Below are 15,207 nucleotides of genomic sequence, written 5' to 3'. Positions count from 1 at the left end.
AGTCAAAGAAAACTTATTTTAAAAGTAAATAAACAACTGGATTCTTTCCTCCTCCGTGCAAAGATGGATGCAAGGCTGACACAACAATGACAGTGTGGTTCTTCAGATACACCACATGTCAGCACAAAACGGTCTGAAATATGAACTCCTTGGTGCTCGAGTCTGTTTGCACAGAACAGCAGCCATTTCGTGAGTGACTTTGAGAAAAGTAAAAACAAATATTTAAGAGCCTTTCGGTGTGTCACATAACGTCAGCAGCTATATAACCTGACTTCTTTTTATAATGTTGTATTTAAAAAAAAAAAAAAAAAAAAGCCCAGTAGAGGAGAAGTTCTGTAAGTGTCTGGCTGCGAACTTCATGCTTCTTTTTCTCTTTTATATCCCCTTGGTTGGTGTTGCGCAATACAGGCTACACAGAAAAGGTTTATTCTAATAATGTCCTGTACATTTTTGCTTTTTAAACCCAGGTGACCTAATTTAGTTCAAATCCCCCACCAAATAGAATGGTCACTGACCAACTTTCACTCCTTAATGTGGACTGTTACGCTGTTTATAAACTGCAAGTAAACATCAGCTAAAGTCCGTGCTCATAATCTGAAAATATAGTGCAGCTCCATCACTCTATTAGTTTGCCACTTGCATATTGTGTGATTGCACAGCGTGACATCATTTACAACCGAAATTAAATTCAATTGGCGCTCATCTCTCTGAAACTCTGCATGTAAGGTTACAATTCAGTAAAAGACCATGAATCTGTGGCTTTTTTTCTGTTATCTATGCTAACAGCGTGTATAGATGCAAATGGACATTCGCCACATGGGTCAAACGGGTCATAACAACACATGAAAATGAACAGAGGCATGTTTTGTATCAGTTTGGCATGGAAGCTGTCAAGGCCTTGAATGTGCACCTGCTAGAACTGAACCTTTTCCAACATGACTGGTGCTGAAGACTTTGGGTGTTTAGCATTCCGCTTGCTACAGACACATACACCCAGACTCTGAGCAAGTAGTTTGCTCAAAGCTTTCCTTTACTCAGGAAGTTCTGGACTTAATGTGCAATTATTTAACTTTAAATGATGTTTTTTTTTCTTCTTTTATTTATCATTAGAGATTTACCGTTTAAGCTATAGGCTAAAAAATGACTTAATTGACAGTATAAGAGGGCTTCTTGGAGTGATGCCATAAAAAATACAGAAGCACATTGGCTATGTACACGATATCATACATAATGCAGTACATAAAATCACCTGACCTGGATGTCAGGCCATTAATGCTCAAAATGTTTGTCTTTTTAACTAAGGAGTGACACATGGGGGAACTAGTAAGACCAATGTCATAATACAATACCTTTTCACCAGTAAAAACATGCCAGCACTAAATCATGAGTTGGAGGGGGAAAGGAATATCTTAAAAAATACTACTAAATCCCATGTGGGAAATGTCAGCTCTTAGTGACGAGTAGAGCAGGTTTTAAGCAACTGTGGCCTACAACACAAAATTGCAGGCATTACAAAGGGCCGCTCTTTACACTGTGGTTTTTTCTCTGATGACAAGCTGATGTCGTTGAATCTAACATCTGTATTCAAAATAAAAGACAAGTCATTCTTTTCCTGCATTTGTCCGTATGTCTTGCTATCACTCAACTTGTTCCGGTTCGGCGTCCATGCAGGTTTCCCATGGATTCCTGGGCATCTGAGGCATGGAGAGGAACAAGAGTGCAATGCCACAGAGAAAGAGGAGGACAAAGCCAGTGCAGGCACAAGCAAAGGACCAGCTGTAGTAGTATTCGATCCAAATTGTCTCCTCGCTCTCGATCATGCGCTTCACTGACTGACGCATCACCTCCAGTGAGATGAATGCACAGAGACCTGAGAAAGAGAGTGATTAAACATTAGACACGGCTTATAGTAACACCTGTGGCACCCGCAGATTCTCATGCTCACCAAATATGAAACACACACTGAACATAAAAGCAAAACGACTGTGAAACAGAAACTGAACACACCTGCAAATGCAAAAAACATGCCAGCAGGTTTAAGGAGGTAGTCTCTTTTTTTGCCTGTACCAGTACATGAGCCCAGCACACAAAGAGAGCCAAGGATCATGAAGGCCAGACTGAAGATGGAGATGGCTGCAGCTGAGATGTTGTACTCTGGAAAGACAAAAAAATGTCAGTCAATTTTACAGTCATGTTGTAAAATTTCCTGGATCTGCCACTGGCGGATTAGTGCATGTGGAAATGGACAAAAAGCATCTGTGAAAGTCTCATTAATGCTGAATGACAAAGACATGACCTGACAGGCAAAAAATGTAGATACTTTAATACTGAAGTGTTTTTTTCTTCTACTTGTAGGCAACAGAGCTCCAAATCTGCTGTGACAAATTATTATTAACCTGTCATCCATGCCTTCGCCTCTTCAGGTTTTCTCGCTTTTCTTGTCTCTCTGTTGTCCATGAAGGTTTTTGGGCTCCAGCAGAAGACAATAATGCTTTTTAAAGAAACGAACTATATACTTTCATTTCTATTTATAATTATAAAGCAACTAGAAAGTTAAACTTTACTCAAAAATTAAATAAACATTTTTTTTAATTAAAAGACAAAATAATCTTTTTTTTTTCAAACCTTTGCTTACTTTTACATCTAAAGTCTTTTAGTTTTAGTTGGTTTAGTTTAGTTAGGTTTAGTGTACGATATCACGAGATTATCGTACACTAATTTTGAAGTTGACTGTGTAAAAATCTGTCTCGTTTTTTCTGCTGAAATTTTCTCCACGGGTTTACAAAGGGTTTTTCTTGACATCAAATGCGAAATGTGTCCATACGTGTACTCTTGTCGCATTTTGTAGCATTCTCATGAGAAGCAGAGAGTGTGGGTGCTTCCCACCTTGTTTGTTGGCAACAGATCAAACATTGCATGTCTAACCTCTCTGCACAAGGTGATTATTTCTGATTGGATCGCTTCCAAACTTGTCCCGCCTCTCTACATACCTTATTCCTCATGTAACCAGAATATTTCCGTCTCGTTTTTATTCGTCTTATAAGTCTGAGCCCATTTCATCATATTTTTTTGTCCTTGTGGGTTGTTTTTTATTTAGTTATCGTCTCGTTTTCGTCAAAAAAAGACTTTTGTGAATGAAAACTATGGTGAAATTACTTAGCCAACGAAATTAACACTTTAGTAGCTGAAAGTATTGTTATTTTGTGGTATTTGGTACTCTGGTTAGTTTTTAGGAGTAGCAGGGCAGATTTAAAGTACACTATTGTGCCCAGGGTCATGATAACAGGGTGATATTATTGTATGGTGATGCTGTGTAACTCACCATTTGTACACTAATAGAAGTCTATGCAAAATAGGCTATGTCAGGTTTTGGCTATCTGGGCCTGTGACTAGACTAACAACCTGGGGTGGATGGATGAATGAATGCTTTGGGTCTTTAGATTAGTTCCCCAAAGAAAAACACCTGCTAACTTCTCCATTGCTTTTATTATAAATACAAGGTCTTTGAAATTGGGTGCACTAATATAAATGGATTCTGGTCTTTCATTTAGAGTGTACAACAGCAGCTGGCTAGGTTTCTGAGCAGACAGGTAGATAGGAACCCAGGCCTTTGATCTGTAGCCTGTTTGCCTGTGAACCATACCCTAGGGAGAGAAAGGCACCCCTTTGGGGGGGAAAAGCCTTCATCTTCTACTGGCAGGGGAGGATGGGCTGCACCCTGAACAGCTCTCTAACATAAACCATGTGTGTTAGAGGTTGGTGTCTAACTCAAGTCTGCAAAACCATGGATTCTCACATAGCGTGAGCAACATAGACATCAAAAAGCTTTCTGCATTTTAGTCATACAGCACTTGCTTCACTGCACTGCTCAGAAATTTTTCAGCCTGCAGAAACATGAACTTCTCATGTGCTAAATTTAACCCTCCAACACAGAAAGGGGCAGTATTATGAGGAACTGGTCAAGCCACGTTCAAATTCACAGTGTTGCTAATGTATTAATCTCTTTGGCAAGGTTCCTTTCTTTTAATGTGTACTGGAATAGGATTTATTTTTATTTTTTGCTATTGAGCGTACACTTTATGTCACTCTCCAAATTTAGCAGATTAGGTATGAGTACATATTAATACATACAGTATCGGATGCATCAATATAACCACCCTGCTGAAAGAGACAGTTTAGAAAGAAACTCCAATTGTCTGAGCCCATTAACCTGATCATGTCTTTTACTCTCAACTTTTCAAATTTTCACTTCATTTACATTTTTACTGGGAGCATCCCTACATGCCCTAAAGTAGCTCACTGACCACACGTGTATGTTCAGACCACTAACGGCCTCTGCATGGGAGGACTGATGTACAAGGAGGAGAAAACATACACAGCTGAACAAATGTATGTACAAGATATATTTTGCTAAAGCACAAAATTTCGGGACTTATGATCCACAGCTTCTGACCATCAGGGGAAACAACAAGAACTTGAAAAACTACTGAGGCAGACTATTGCATGTTATACAGAGAAATTGAAAATAGATATTGGTCAGCTGGAGAAAGAAAGAAAGAAAAAAAGAAACAAGTCAGATTTCAGATAGGATTTCTCCCGTGAGATGTTCTGACATTGATAGACGGTCGAGTCTGCCTGCTGTGACACTGCCGACTGTGCTGTGGTCAGATGTGAAACATAACTGAAAACTTGAACCCACACAGAGAAAAGCAGCAGCAAGTGAGATCATTTGGAAAATCACGAAGCAACTGCTACATTTCGACTCGTCTGATGTTCACTTCACACAGAGGAAGGAACATGAATTCAGAGATGAAAGCAACTTATTATTTCAGTGTTTTAAGACAGAATAGGCCGAAGCAATTGCCAAAGGGAGTGAAAACAAACAAACAAACAAACATACCTTTTTGTGTTTTATATTCAAATATCTCAGCATCCTGTCCTGGAGTGAAGTGCCTGAAGTAAGTGCAATTTTCGTCTGTGAAAAGAAAAAAAACAAAGCAAAACCATATTTAGTTTAATTTTCTCTTCAAATCTGCACAGAATATTTGTACTCTGCTTTGTACCAGCACATTACGATAAAACCACAACAATAAAATACAGATATTACATCCACATGTTAAAGGTAAGTTTAAAATTGATTATTTTTAGTGCTTTTGGAGTTCTAATGCTCTTATTGGGAAACTTTTGATTTTACAGATTTTTAAAAAGTTGGCCTCGTCTTGCAAAATTTTATTACAATAAACTTAAATGTCTTCATATGTAAATAAAAGCTCTACTGATAAAAGGCGAGAGACGCATCAAGAGGGTTGTGAAGCACAGACATGATTAGTTAATTCAGTTGGGACTCTGATGGGAGCCTTCAATTGCACACAGCTATGATGAGTCAGTGTGGTATTCAATATGTTGCTATGTATGACCAAAAACCTTCCCGGACTTGAATCTAGATGCTCAGTTTTGACCATATAATCTGCCAGCAAATACACCAAATTGTCATAAAAGTGCTTTTACCTTGTGTTTGCTTGTCATTGACTGGGTTGTTTGGTTGTTTTTAAATTCCTCTCAGATCAAGGTCATATTTGTCAATGCCTAATTTATGTTTTATGATTCATTTTTATTTGACAAAATTTCTGTTTCTAATAAGACAGTTTGTTTTTCTTCTTTCTCAGGTTTGCTCCACATTTGTTCGCCCCATTAGCTGCATTCACCTTTTGTCACACGCCTTTGGAATATGGTACTTGTATTAAACACTTCACATGGTCTCAGCTATAGCTTCCATTTTTTGTCCAAAAGGGATTTTACATCCCAAGATAATGTTACAATTAAAAGTGGCTTCCCTGCAGAACTTTCTCCTTTGTGTGGTTTGACTCTGGTTGCAGACATCGAGTTCAGTTTCTGTCATGCAAACAAGGTGTTATGCCTTAGGGATTTGCAGATATAAAGCCAGGCGTTATGCATTATGTGATCACATAGTTGTTTGAAAGAAAAAGAAGTCTTTGATGCTGTGCCAGGTAGAAATGTTATCCCTTTTAGAAACAGGCTTGGTGTACATACAAAACTTGATTACATTTGATGATCTACCACATTTTGGCCAATGGGATAGTTGGCCAAAACATCGGGAAATACGATCATTCAAATAATTAAAAACATTTGAATGATCATATTTGCTCAAATAGTGAGAAGATTTATGCATGCAGCACCAGATCATCAGTTCTCTCATGCACAGTCAGGTGCATGTCCATGATCTCGACGGTATGAGGGCTTAACACACAGGCACATTCCTTATCCCAGTTTCCACACGCGCTCATCATGGGAAGTGAAATGCTTTCATGTGAAAATATGAAGTACTGCATGGTATGATTTTATGGTAAGAGCTTGATAGCTTTGACATTCTTCTATTTCTCAAGAAACTGAGCTAAATGGGATGTCAGGTGCCCCTAAAAGGAAATAACAGGGTAATTTGGTGTAACAGGCGCAAATAGTATTTATGAATCATATTTTTCCAAGTCAAGTCAACAGTGCAATGTTCACACAAAGCTCCTTTGAAATGGCAAGCTTTTAAAGCCATGTGTCATACTGTGTGGGCCTACATGCAAAAAATAAATACATAAAAACCTTTTTTATGAATGAGGACAGGGACTGGCCATCAAAGAAAGGAAGAAAAAAAAACCAGTGGTTGTTACTAAGCAACAAGCGCTACTGTTTTTCACTGGAGAATGTGATAGAGGTTTGTCACCTACATGTATTTATTGAGTCAAACCTTGCATTCAAAACAGATGCTGGCCTTTGAACCCCCCCCCCCCCCCCCCCCCCCCCCACACACACACACACACACACACACACACACACGCATATGCCTAAATACATAATGCTGATCAATGTCAGTCATCCACCAAAACATAATAATAAAAAAATAAAAACACATGGTCTCGATGTTCGAAAGTGTTTCATGATTATGTTCATTAAGCTTAAGCTTAGCAGGTTTATTCCCACATGTGACTGTGTGTGCTGCCCAATTAAACTTACCTCAGAGTGCATGTTTTTATAGAAATGTGAGGAAGAACTGTTGGATAAAAACGTATATGTTATCATCTGTGGAAGCATGCTACAACAAACCCAGAGACACACACACACTAATCCAATTTTGGGTTACTGTTAGTCCTCGTCCTGCCAGGCTGTTTTGACGAGCTCTATAAAGCCTCCCTTTTTCCAAATAGGGCTGTCCGCCATCTTTCGACTGACAAGGCGAGGATGCAGGATTAGCAGCGTCTCTGCACATTGTCATGTCAGAGCAGCGTCTTTCCTCGCATTGATTTGTGGTGTCAGTTCATTTTTGGCTACATTTGGCTGTCAAAGCCTTCCTCATTCTTTGCTTTATCAGCTATGACAAGTGGAGTGTTGTTGCAGGGTCAAGAAAAATGTACATGTCAACAAAATTACTTTCAGTAAAGGTCGATCAGTGGCTTCTTTCAAACTTTTGTTACTACTTTGCTGCTTTTGCATGGAAATGTGTCCTAAAGATGAAAGGTGCACTTTTCCCTTCTCTGTAATACTCTGCTAATCTAAGCACCCTCTTTGCAAATGCATAAAACTTTGATCCCACTACAAACCTCAAATACCACATGGATGCATGCCTATTTAGGTCAGAAAGGCATCACTAGCACCCTTTCCCCATATACAATGCCCATCCCTAGGTTGCTATGTTGCATGCCTATATAGGCAAAATACAATTGATTCCATTGCTTTTTTGGGCTGTGAATCCCATCCTCGGGGAGTGTGAAGTAATTTGAGTGGTGGGCTGCACGGAGATGCGTAGCTGCAGGAAGGTCTTGAGGGAACAGGCCGGTGGGAGAGCAGGCCTTAGAGCTATGCCTGACTCTTTCAGGCGGCCCCGTCACTCAGAGGACTTGGCTTGAACACTTGACCCTCACGCGGCACAGCTGAGTATTTACGTGGCCTATATTTATACCTACAGCGGGTGTTTGCTGAGCAATTTACACAGTAATATATATATATTTTTTAAATCTCATGTTTTTGGGAACAGTTTTAAAATTGCTTACGCTTTTGGCCAATAAAATGCCGTCACATAATTGTTGTTTTCAATACTATTGAAAATTAAACATAGGGTGAAAAACTTGGAAGCGGCTTGCCAGAACATCTGATGTTGCACATTAAGACTTAACAGCTCCGATACTCAAAAGACATATGCAGTTAAATATAAAGCAGGATAATGCCAACAACTAAAATATTCATTAGGTTAATTTGTTACTTTTTTCTCAAAGCTGGTACAACATGTAAATCTTTATTGTACACTTAACTTGATTTTATATCACAGTCTGTGCTTTATCAACAGCTGATATAAATAACAAGTCAACCCATATTTTCCAGTTGAGTCTCTCTCAGCGAACACCATCTCACACGCTGTTCAAGTCCTGTGTTGGATCAGAGTTTGACACCTCTCTGAGGACAAGTGGTTATGATAAACAATATTGTTCCTGTCCAAATACAGTGGGCCTGGGGAAGCCCCTGGAAACACGGGACTTCTGCCTGTTTTTATTTACTTCTTCTAAAGCTATTTGCCAAGTGAAACGGATCTGTTTCATTTCAATGACTGTAATATATTGCATTGTCCAAAAATATTCCAGATCACTGCTTTCACTGTGTAGTTGTTTAAAAGTCAAAAACTGCACATGAAGAACCCAACCCAAAAACATTTGTCTCTTGGAGTTGCTGTCTTAAGAATTCCCTGTGTGCCTGGGCGGGTCACACTTATTTGGAATATTCAGCACATGCCTGCAGCAACAAGCCCCCCTCAGGCATCTCACTTGCTCCTGAGATGGCCCTGCAGTGCAGACAGTGTCTGGGATTCCTAAAAGTTGCAGGCTGCCACAATCAGGTTCTATTTGTAAGTAGTATAAATTTGGTATGATGTCTGGGCACGCTTCCAAAATCTCATATAACTTGGGCTCAGATAACACAGTCACAGTTTTTCAGATAATGTTCAATTACCCATTTGCCCCCAACAGTAGCGTAACTCTCACTCCAGATCATTGGCACCACGAGTCTTTGCTTGCCAACAACGGCTCAGCACTTCTTTTTAAATTTTATTACAGTCTGCATTTTATTCAGGCACCTTTAACAGCACGATGTACCACATCATGTTTATTTGGAGACAAGACATGCACACCAAGGTGAGCCCTTTGTAGGGCATGAAAATGCATCACCTATAAACTGTGGTGGGCAAAGTATTTAGACCATTCAGTTAAGTAAAAGTATTAATACCAGTGTAAAGTGACATGTTGAGTAGGCTGGTGTAAGCATACACCACTGCAAACACAATCCAGAAGCAGACCAGCCTCCATTTGATGTCTCCGTGTTATATTAAATGTACCGACATTTCTATTTCTATTTGATGCACAAGCAGCATTTAAATTGGATCATTTTGTGCTGTTTTCACCTTACCTGCCTTGTACAGACTGAAAGATCCTTAATATGTTAAAAAAAAGATGAATGGGTTTTTGAAATGAACATGGCCAAATTAAAAACTTTAATTTCCCCGTGGCTGTGGCGGTGGTAATATTAGACTGTGTGAAATCTATCTCAAAAGTGTCCTCAAGTAAGATGTTTGAGGAAAGGCTTTTCATCACTTTTCATGGAGGCTGCTCTATCCAGTTTCTCTGTATTTCAGGGAGCTCTGATGCAGTGTCCATATCCATATGGGTATTATTATCAGCTGTCTGCAGGTTCTGTGGCAGCTGACTTTACTAATAAGATTATCTGTCAGAAAAGAGGAGCCAACCATCAGGGTTAGTCTCCAGTCTCTTGAGACTCTTATGCTTAGATTTCTCTGGCTGATGTCACATCTATCTACTGTTATCTCATGTCAACACTTTGCATCTATGGTTGGTCATAGTGGTTGGTCATTCTGGGTGCTGTTTATTCCAAGACCACCAAGATAGTTTAAACACAGGCTAAATGCTTCGACTAATATTTATATTACACTACCGGCTACTTCTTTAAAACACATTTCAAAGATGTTTCAGAAGTCTAATCAAACAGGCCCTGAAATGCTGTCGGCACATAACAATATGTATCCACGGGAAAAACAAAAAAAAAGAAAAAACAAGCTGAATGCATGAAAGGACTAAAACATGAGGAATACAACAGGATGTGTTTGTGTTGCAAAGGGAAGTTTAGAAAGTCATATGACATGTCTAGTGATCCTGCATCAGGATCTCTATTCTTAGTAGCTTCATACCTAAAAGTAGCATCTTATTCGCATGCAATATTTTTCCAAAAAAGACTGAACCTTTGGAGAGATAGCACAGCCACAGAGACTGAAAACTAAAAACTGGCTCTCAGGTTCACTTTCATGCTCCAGTTGCAAGAAGTTTTCTCTCAGATTTTCTCTTACCTCCAGGCAGGCTGATGGGTCCGCAGCCGTGCCCTTCGTCGTAGTGTTCTGAGCTGATGTAGATGTACTTCTTGCACAGCCTCCACAGGCCGAAGTGGGCCGCCTCACAGGTCTCATTGAGTTTCTCCACCTTTGGGCTAAGAACTGCCCAGTGGTCCGTTACCACTGCCGTGAGCATGCATGCCATGCCCACCAGCAACACAAAGATGGCAATCTTAATCTTTGTACGCTTGTGCATGTTCGCAGGTGGTGAGATTTCTGTTCAGTGAATATTTTTCCCCTGATAAAATAGGAAACCTTAATAAAACTGGATGCTCTGCAATGTAGACACACTGGTCTGTGTCCTTAGGGCTTCTTTCCTCAGTGACTGCAGCACAAAAATCTCTTCTCCTTTTCTCTCACCACCCAAGACTAGTATCTTCTCTCCTCCAGTCACAAATCTGTGCTTCTGGTTGGAAAGGAAAGGGGCCAGGCGGCTCTGTCCTACTTTCAAGTCTCCTTTCCCCTACTCACTGTGAGGTGCTGCACAACTCAGGGGCTGCAAGTTTAGATAAACAGCTGTTGAGGTAGATCAGGGAAGTTGATGACCAAAGTGTCTACCATGGTGGGTAATGGGCGTAGAGGGGGTTGCAGCATGTGCTGGTCAGTGTTTTTCAGGGGCGGGGGGATGCTATAAATGTGATCGGTGAGTCAAGTTGTCAGGCTGTCTTCTTATCTGGTTACACCGCCAGTGGGCGGAGATGTGTAACGTGGACTAACATTTGTCTCTTGTCTTCACATTCACATAAGAACTATTAAAGTAAACGTCTCAGCCTTGGAAATATAGTTTCCCCTGCTTCTCAGTTTCATTCATCATACTGTTTGTATCTTAACTCTACCTCACCTTAACACTGCGTCTGTGTGGATTTGTCTCTGTAAACTATTTATAAGGAAAAAGTGGAAGTGTTTACAAAGAGCAGCAACTGTGTTTCAGCTGACAAGAAAAGCATTTTCCCCCTGGAACAATAACACGTTTAGTCTTCCTGTCAGGAAGGATACTTAATGTGTCTTATGTACTTCATATAAAATTTGTCATAATTTTTCATTTTCTTTTAATAGCTGAAAATGTACTTATTTTCTATCATTACAGTATTAGCAGCATACCAGATATAAACAAAAAAACAAAAAAAACTAAACCAAAAAAAGAAAAGCAAAAAAGAATAGAGACAAGGGACACACTTGAGGAGAAAAAAAAAGACAAAAGGTGTGCTAATCCCGTTGATTCCTCTCTGTCTGTAAATCATGTTGGCACGGTTTTTAAGAGTTGGCCCACTTCAAGTCTCTTTAAAAGACTTGTGGCCCACTTTTTCCCTGGCGTGAGCAGAGACACCAGTGAAAGTCAAAAAGTCATCACAGCAGCAGAATAGAATTGTGAGAGATCACTGCAAGCTAGCACACACACACACACAAACACACACACTCCTCGTGCATATGGTACGACAGCTTTTCTCCATGCCCCTGGTACACTGCGCAGAAACACTTTCCCACACACACACACACACACACACACACACACACACACACACACACACACACACACACACACACACACACACACACACACAAATATGAGTGAAGCCTCCAGCTGACAGATCAGTGACCAGCGACACCCTTACATGTTTCCCAAAGACTTTCAGAAAAATGACAATGTCAATAATCTTACTGAAACATTTTGGATCAACTAAAGGCTTTTCAGGGAGTTTTAGGGAATCCTGATTATAATGAATTACATTAGTCCAGCCTAGAAGCAGCAAATGCATTAACTAGTTTTTCAGTGTCACTTTAAGACAGGACGTTTCTAATTTTAGAGGTATTGTGCAAATGGAAGAAAGCCACCCTACATATTTGTTTAATATGTGCATTCAAGGACATACTGGTGAAAAACAACTCCAAGATTCCTCCCACCATTACAAGGTAATCCCATCCAGAGTAAGAATCTGGTTAGATACCATATTTCTAAGATTTTCAGGACCGAGTACAATAACCTCAGTTTTATCTGAATTAAGAAGCAATTTAGCTTAGAAGAAAGTTAGCGGCCATCTAGGTCTTTATGTCTTTAAGACATTCCTGCAGTTTAACTATTGGTGTGTGTTATCTGGCTTCATAGATAGATAGAGCTGGGTGTCATCAGCATAGCAGTGAAAATGTATACTAGGCCTTCTAATGATACAGCTTAAGAGAAGCAAGTATAATGCAAACAAAACTGGTCCTAGCACAGAACCCTGTAGAGCTCCATAATTAACCTTAGTGTGTAAAGACGACTCTCCATTTCCATTAACAAACATGCATGGGATTAGGTTAATTGGTGATTTAAAAATTCACTGTAGGTGTGAATGTGAACATGAATGGTTGTTTATCTTTATGTGTTAGCCCTGCAGCCCTGCGTCTTGTTCTGTGGCAGCTGTGTTAGGCTTCAGCACACCGCGTGACCCTGAACTGAAAAAACAGAAGAAAATGGATGGATGGATGGATGGATGGATGGATGGATGGATGGATATTTAAAATTTGCTTGTGTAACACGTGTACGTATGTATGTCTGGATGCCTTACCATATAAGGAAACCAGGATGACCGTTTAACCAGTCCAGTCCAGTCTTTCCCACACCTTAATATAGTTTTGATTGATGGCACTGACATAATGACTCTTTATAGAAGAACAACAGCTGACCTCAAAGACATTAGTTGCTTCACCCTTTGACCTGACTGGAACTCAGGGAGCCCACTGGAGTTGTAGGTGTACATCCAATTCCTCAGGGGAACTTTTCTGGCTCTTCAAATATCTTCCAAGGGAAATCATCTCATTTTGTGGACTAATTGGACAGAGCTTGAACCATCAAATCCCACTGATTGTAATCACAGAGGTCACAAGGTGACATTGATTGTGGTTTATTGTGACTGCTTCTCATTTGCAGGGATAAACCCCCGACGTCATGGACAGAGGAGACATTGATCATTTTCAGGAAAAGCTTAAATCACTCTGTGGTCATCTTTGCTCTCATCTGACCAAAATCAGTCACGTTTGTCTTTACAAGTTAGAGATATCTGGATAGAGCCAGTCTATGTTTAGATTTCAATACCAGTGGGATCTTATTTGTGAACACTGTAAATGTGTGAAGCCAAGTGTAAAACCACAAGGAATTCATAATCTGGTGGTGTCGTAATTGAGAAGCACTGTAATGATTCTCAGAGGAAGAGGATCCACGTGCAACAGACAGCTTTTTTATTTCTCTGTTTTGTGCATCTTTTACCGTCCTTCACAAAACCTGGAAATCCTTCTTAAATCACCATCTTGCAGGATGTATCACTTTCTAAAACACATCTGGAGGAGAGAGGAGTGAGGAGAGAGAGAAGGAGGCTCACCAGAGGAGCTGGAATCAAGGATGTAAGGGCATATCTTTTGTAGAAGTGCTTTCCCTGTGACTCAAAGGCGAGACACACAGCTGGAATATAGCAAGCAAAGTACTCTAAAGATAAGTGTTCCTTTGGATTTGGTTGTTTCAGTTGTTTTAGTTAGTTCAGATGATCAAACCTTTCTCCCACCATTTTTGTGATCTCTGTACCGCTATTCATATTTGATTTGCATATTTTTAAAATGAGGGCTTTGAAGGATTGATGCTTCATTTTGCTAAATGCCTGCTACCTCAAATCCTCTCCCTTATGTATTTTGTTCCTCTCCTCACATGTCATTTGTTGGTTTCTCCTGTTGTAGTTCACCTGGTTGGGCTTTTCACTTGGCTTTAAAATAAAGTTCTTGACTATATCTCAATATGAATAGCGACAACAGAAAATAAAAGCCATTCACATTTGAAACAAAATCATGCTTACCTTATTTCTGAGGAGGTTTTCTATATTCTTCATTTCGACCAACCACCAGTCTAAAAAGAAGTGAATGCTTAAACTATTTGATAGGGTAGCTGGTGGCATAATACTAAAAACAACACTGCATAAATGATGATCTCATAATTAAAAGAACAGAGCGTGTAATCATGAGTAAAGGTTAAGATGATTATCAATCATTATTGTATGTGAGAGGGCTATTGTTATAAATTGTAATAATTAGTAATGCCCTCCTTCACCCATTGCAAATTACACTGGCCAAGATTTTGTAAGACCAAAATCTAAGACTCATTTAGTCAGAAACTGCAGTTACCAGATGTCTTTCAGTTTGTATTGAAACCTAGCTGTCTCCTCAACTTGCTGCCAGATTGTTAATCCGCTGATGTGGGTGTGTATACACCAAAGAAAATTCAGCAAGACCAGACTTTCTTTGCTTTAGCTGGCTCAACAAAACCTAAAACCCCAGTGGAAGATAACAATAGCAGTTATTAATTTTCTGTGTTAAGCCTGGATTGCTGCTTTCAGAATCACATATAAATGGATATTTCACTCATCAGTGACTCTTTTTCCACAGAAAATGATCCTCGGGACTACTGCTTACACCAATCAGATACATTATTAAGTAATGATGATAAAATAATTATAACAATATGTAAAAATATAACTCTTCTTTACTGGAAGGGACACAGTTGGGGAGCAGTTAGGGCTGTCCGTTTGTGGTTTACCGCTATGGCAACTCTTGGATCAATAAACCATTTATTTTTCTCTCTGCATGCATCAAACCTCATCTTCTTTTGTTAATGAAATCAGGCCTGAAGCTCTATCACTGTCGGCTTCTGCACCAAACTTGAGCTGGACTACCTTGTTACATGTGATATAAGGCATCTGAAACAACCAAGACCCGCTCGACTTGCCATGGAA

General features: G+C 39.7%; 1 protein-coding gene across 1 annotated transcript; it reads right to left on the bottom strand.

Moving 5' to 3' along the window:
• Positions 1 to 11,070, bottom strand: LOC146668392 (voltage-dependent calcium channel gamma-1 subunit-like). The gene is made up of 4 exons (XM_085410299.1): positions 10,412 to 11,070; positions 4,901 to 4,975; positions 2,008 to 2,154; positions 1 to 1,870 (listed from the first exon to the last, which is right to left on the bottom strand). The coding sequence occupies exons 1-4, from the start codon at positions 10,647 to 10,649 to the stop codon at positions 1,638 to 1,640; spliced, it is 693 nt and encodes a 230-aa protein (XP_085266425.1). The 5' UTR covers positions 10,650 to 11,070; the 3' UTR covers positions 1 to 1,637.
• Between the last annotated feature and the right edge of the window lie 4,137 nt (positions 11,071 to 15,207).

This window comes from Rhamphochromis longiceps, linkage group LG6, assembly GCF_057381845.1.
Source record: "Rhamphochromis longiceps isolate RC_006_pf linkage group LG6, R_longiceps_female_GT1.1, whole genome shotgun sequence".
Classification (NCBI taxonomy): Eukaryota; Metazoa; Chordata; class Actinopteri; order Cichliformes; family Cichlidae; genus Rhamphochromis; species Rhamphochromis longiceps.
Note: the sequence above shows the minus strand (reverse complement) of the source record. Positions and strands in the feature narration are given on the sequence as shown.

Excerpts from the sequence above, each read along its gene's own strand:
- LOC146668392 (XM_085410299.1), bottom strand. The coding sequence starts at position 10,649 with ATGCACAAGCGTACAAAGATTAAGATTGCCATCTTTGTGTTGCTGGTG. Across the intron at positions 2,155-4,900 it reads TGAATATAAAACACAAAAAG|AGTACAACATCTCAGCTGCA; the intron begins GTATGTTTGTTT and ends TTGTCTTTCCAG. Across the intron at positions 1,871-2,007 it reads CATGTTTTTTGCATTTGCAG|GTCTCTGTGCATTCATCTCA; the intron begins GTGTGTTCAGTT and ends TCTCTTTCTCAG.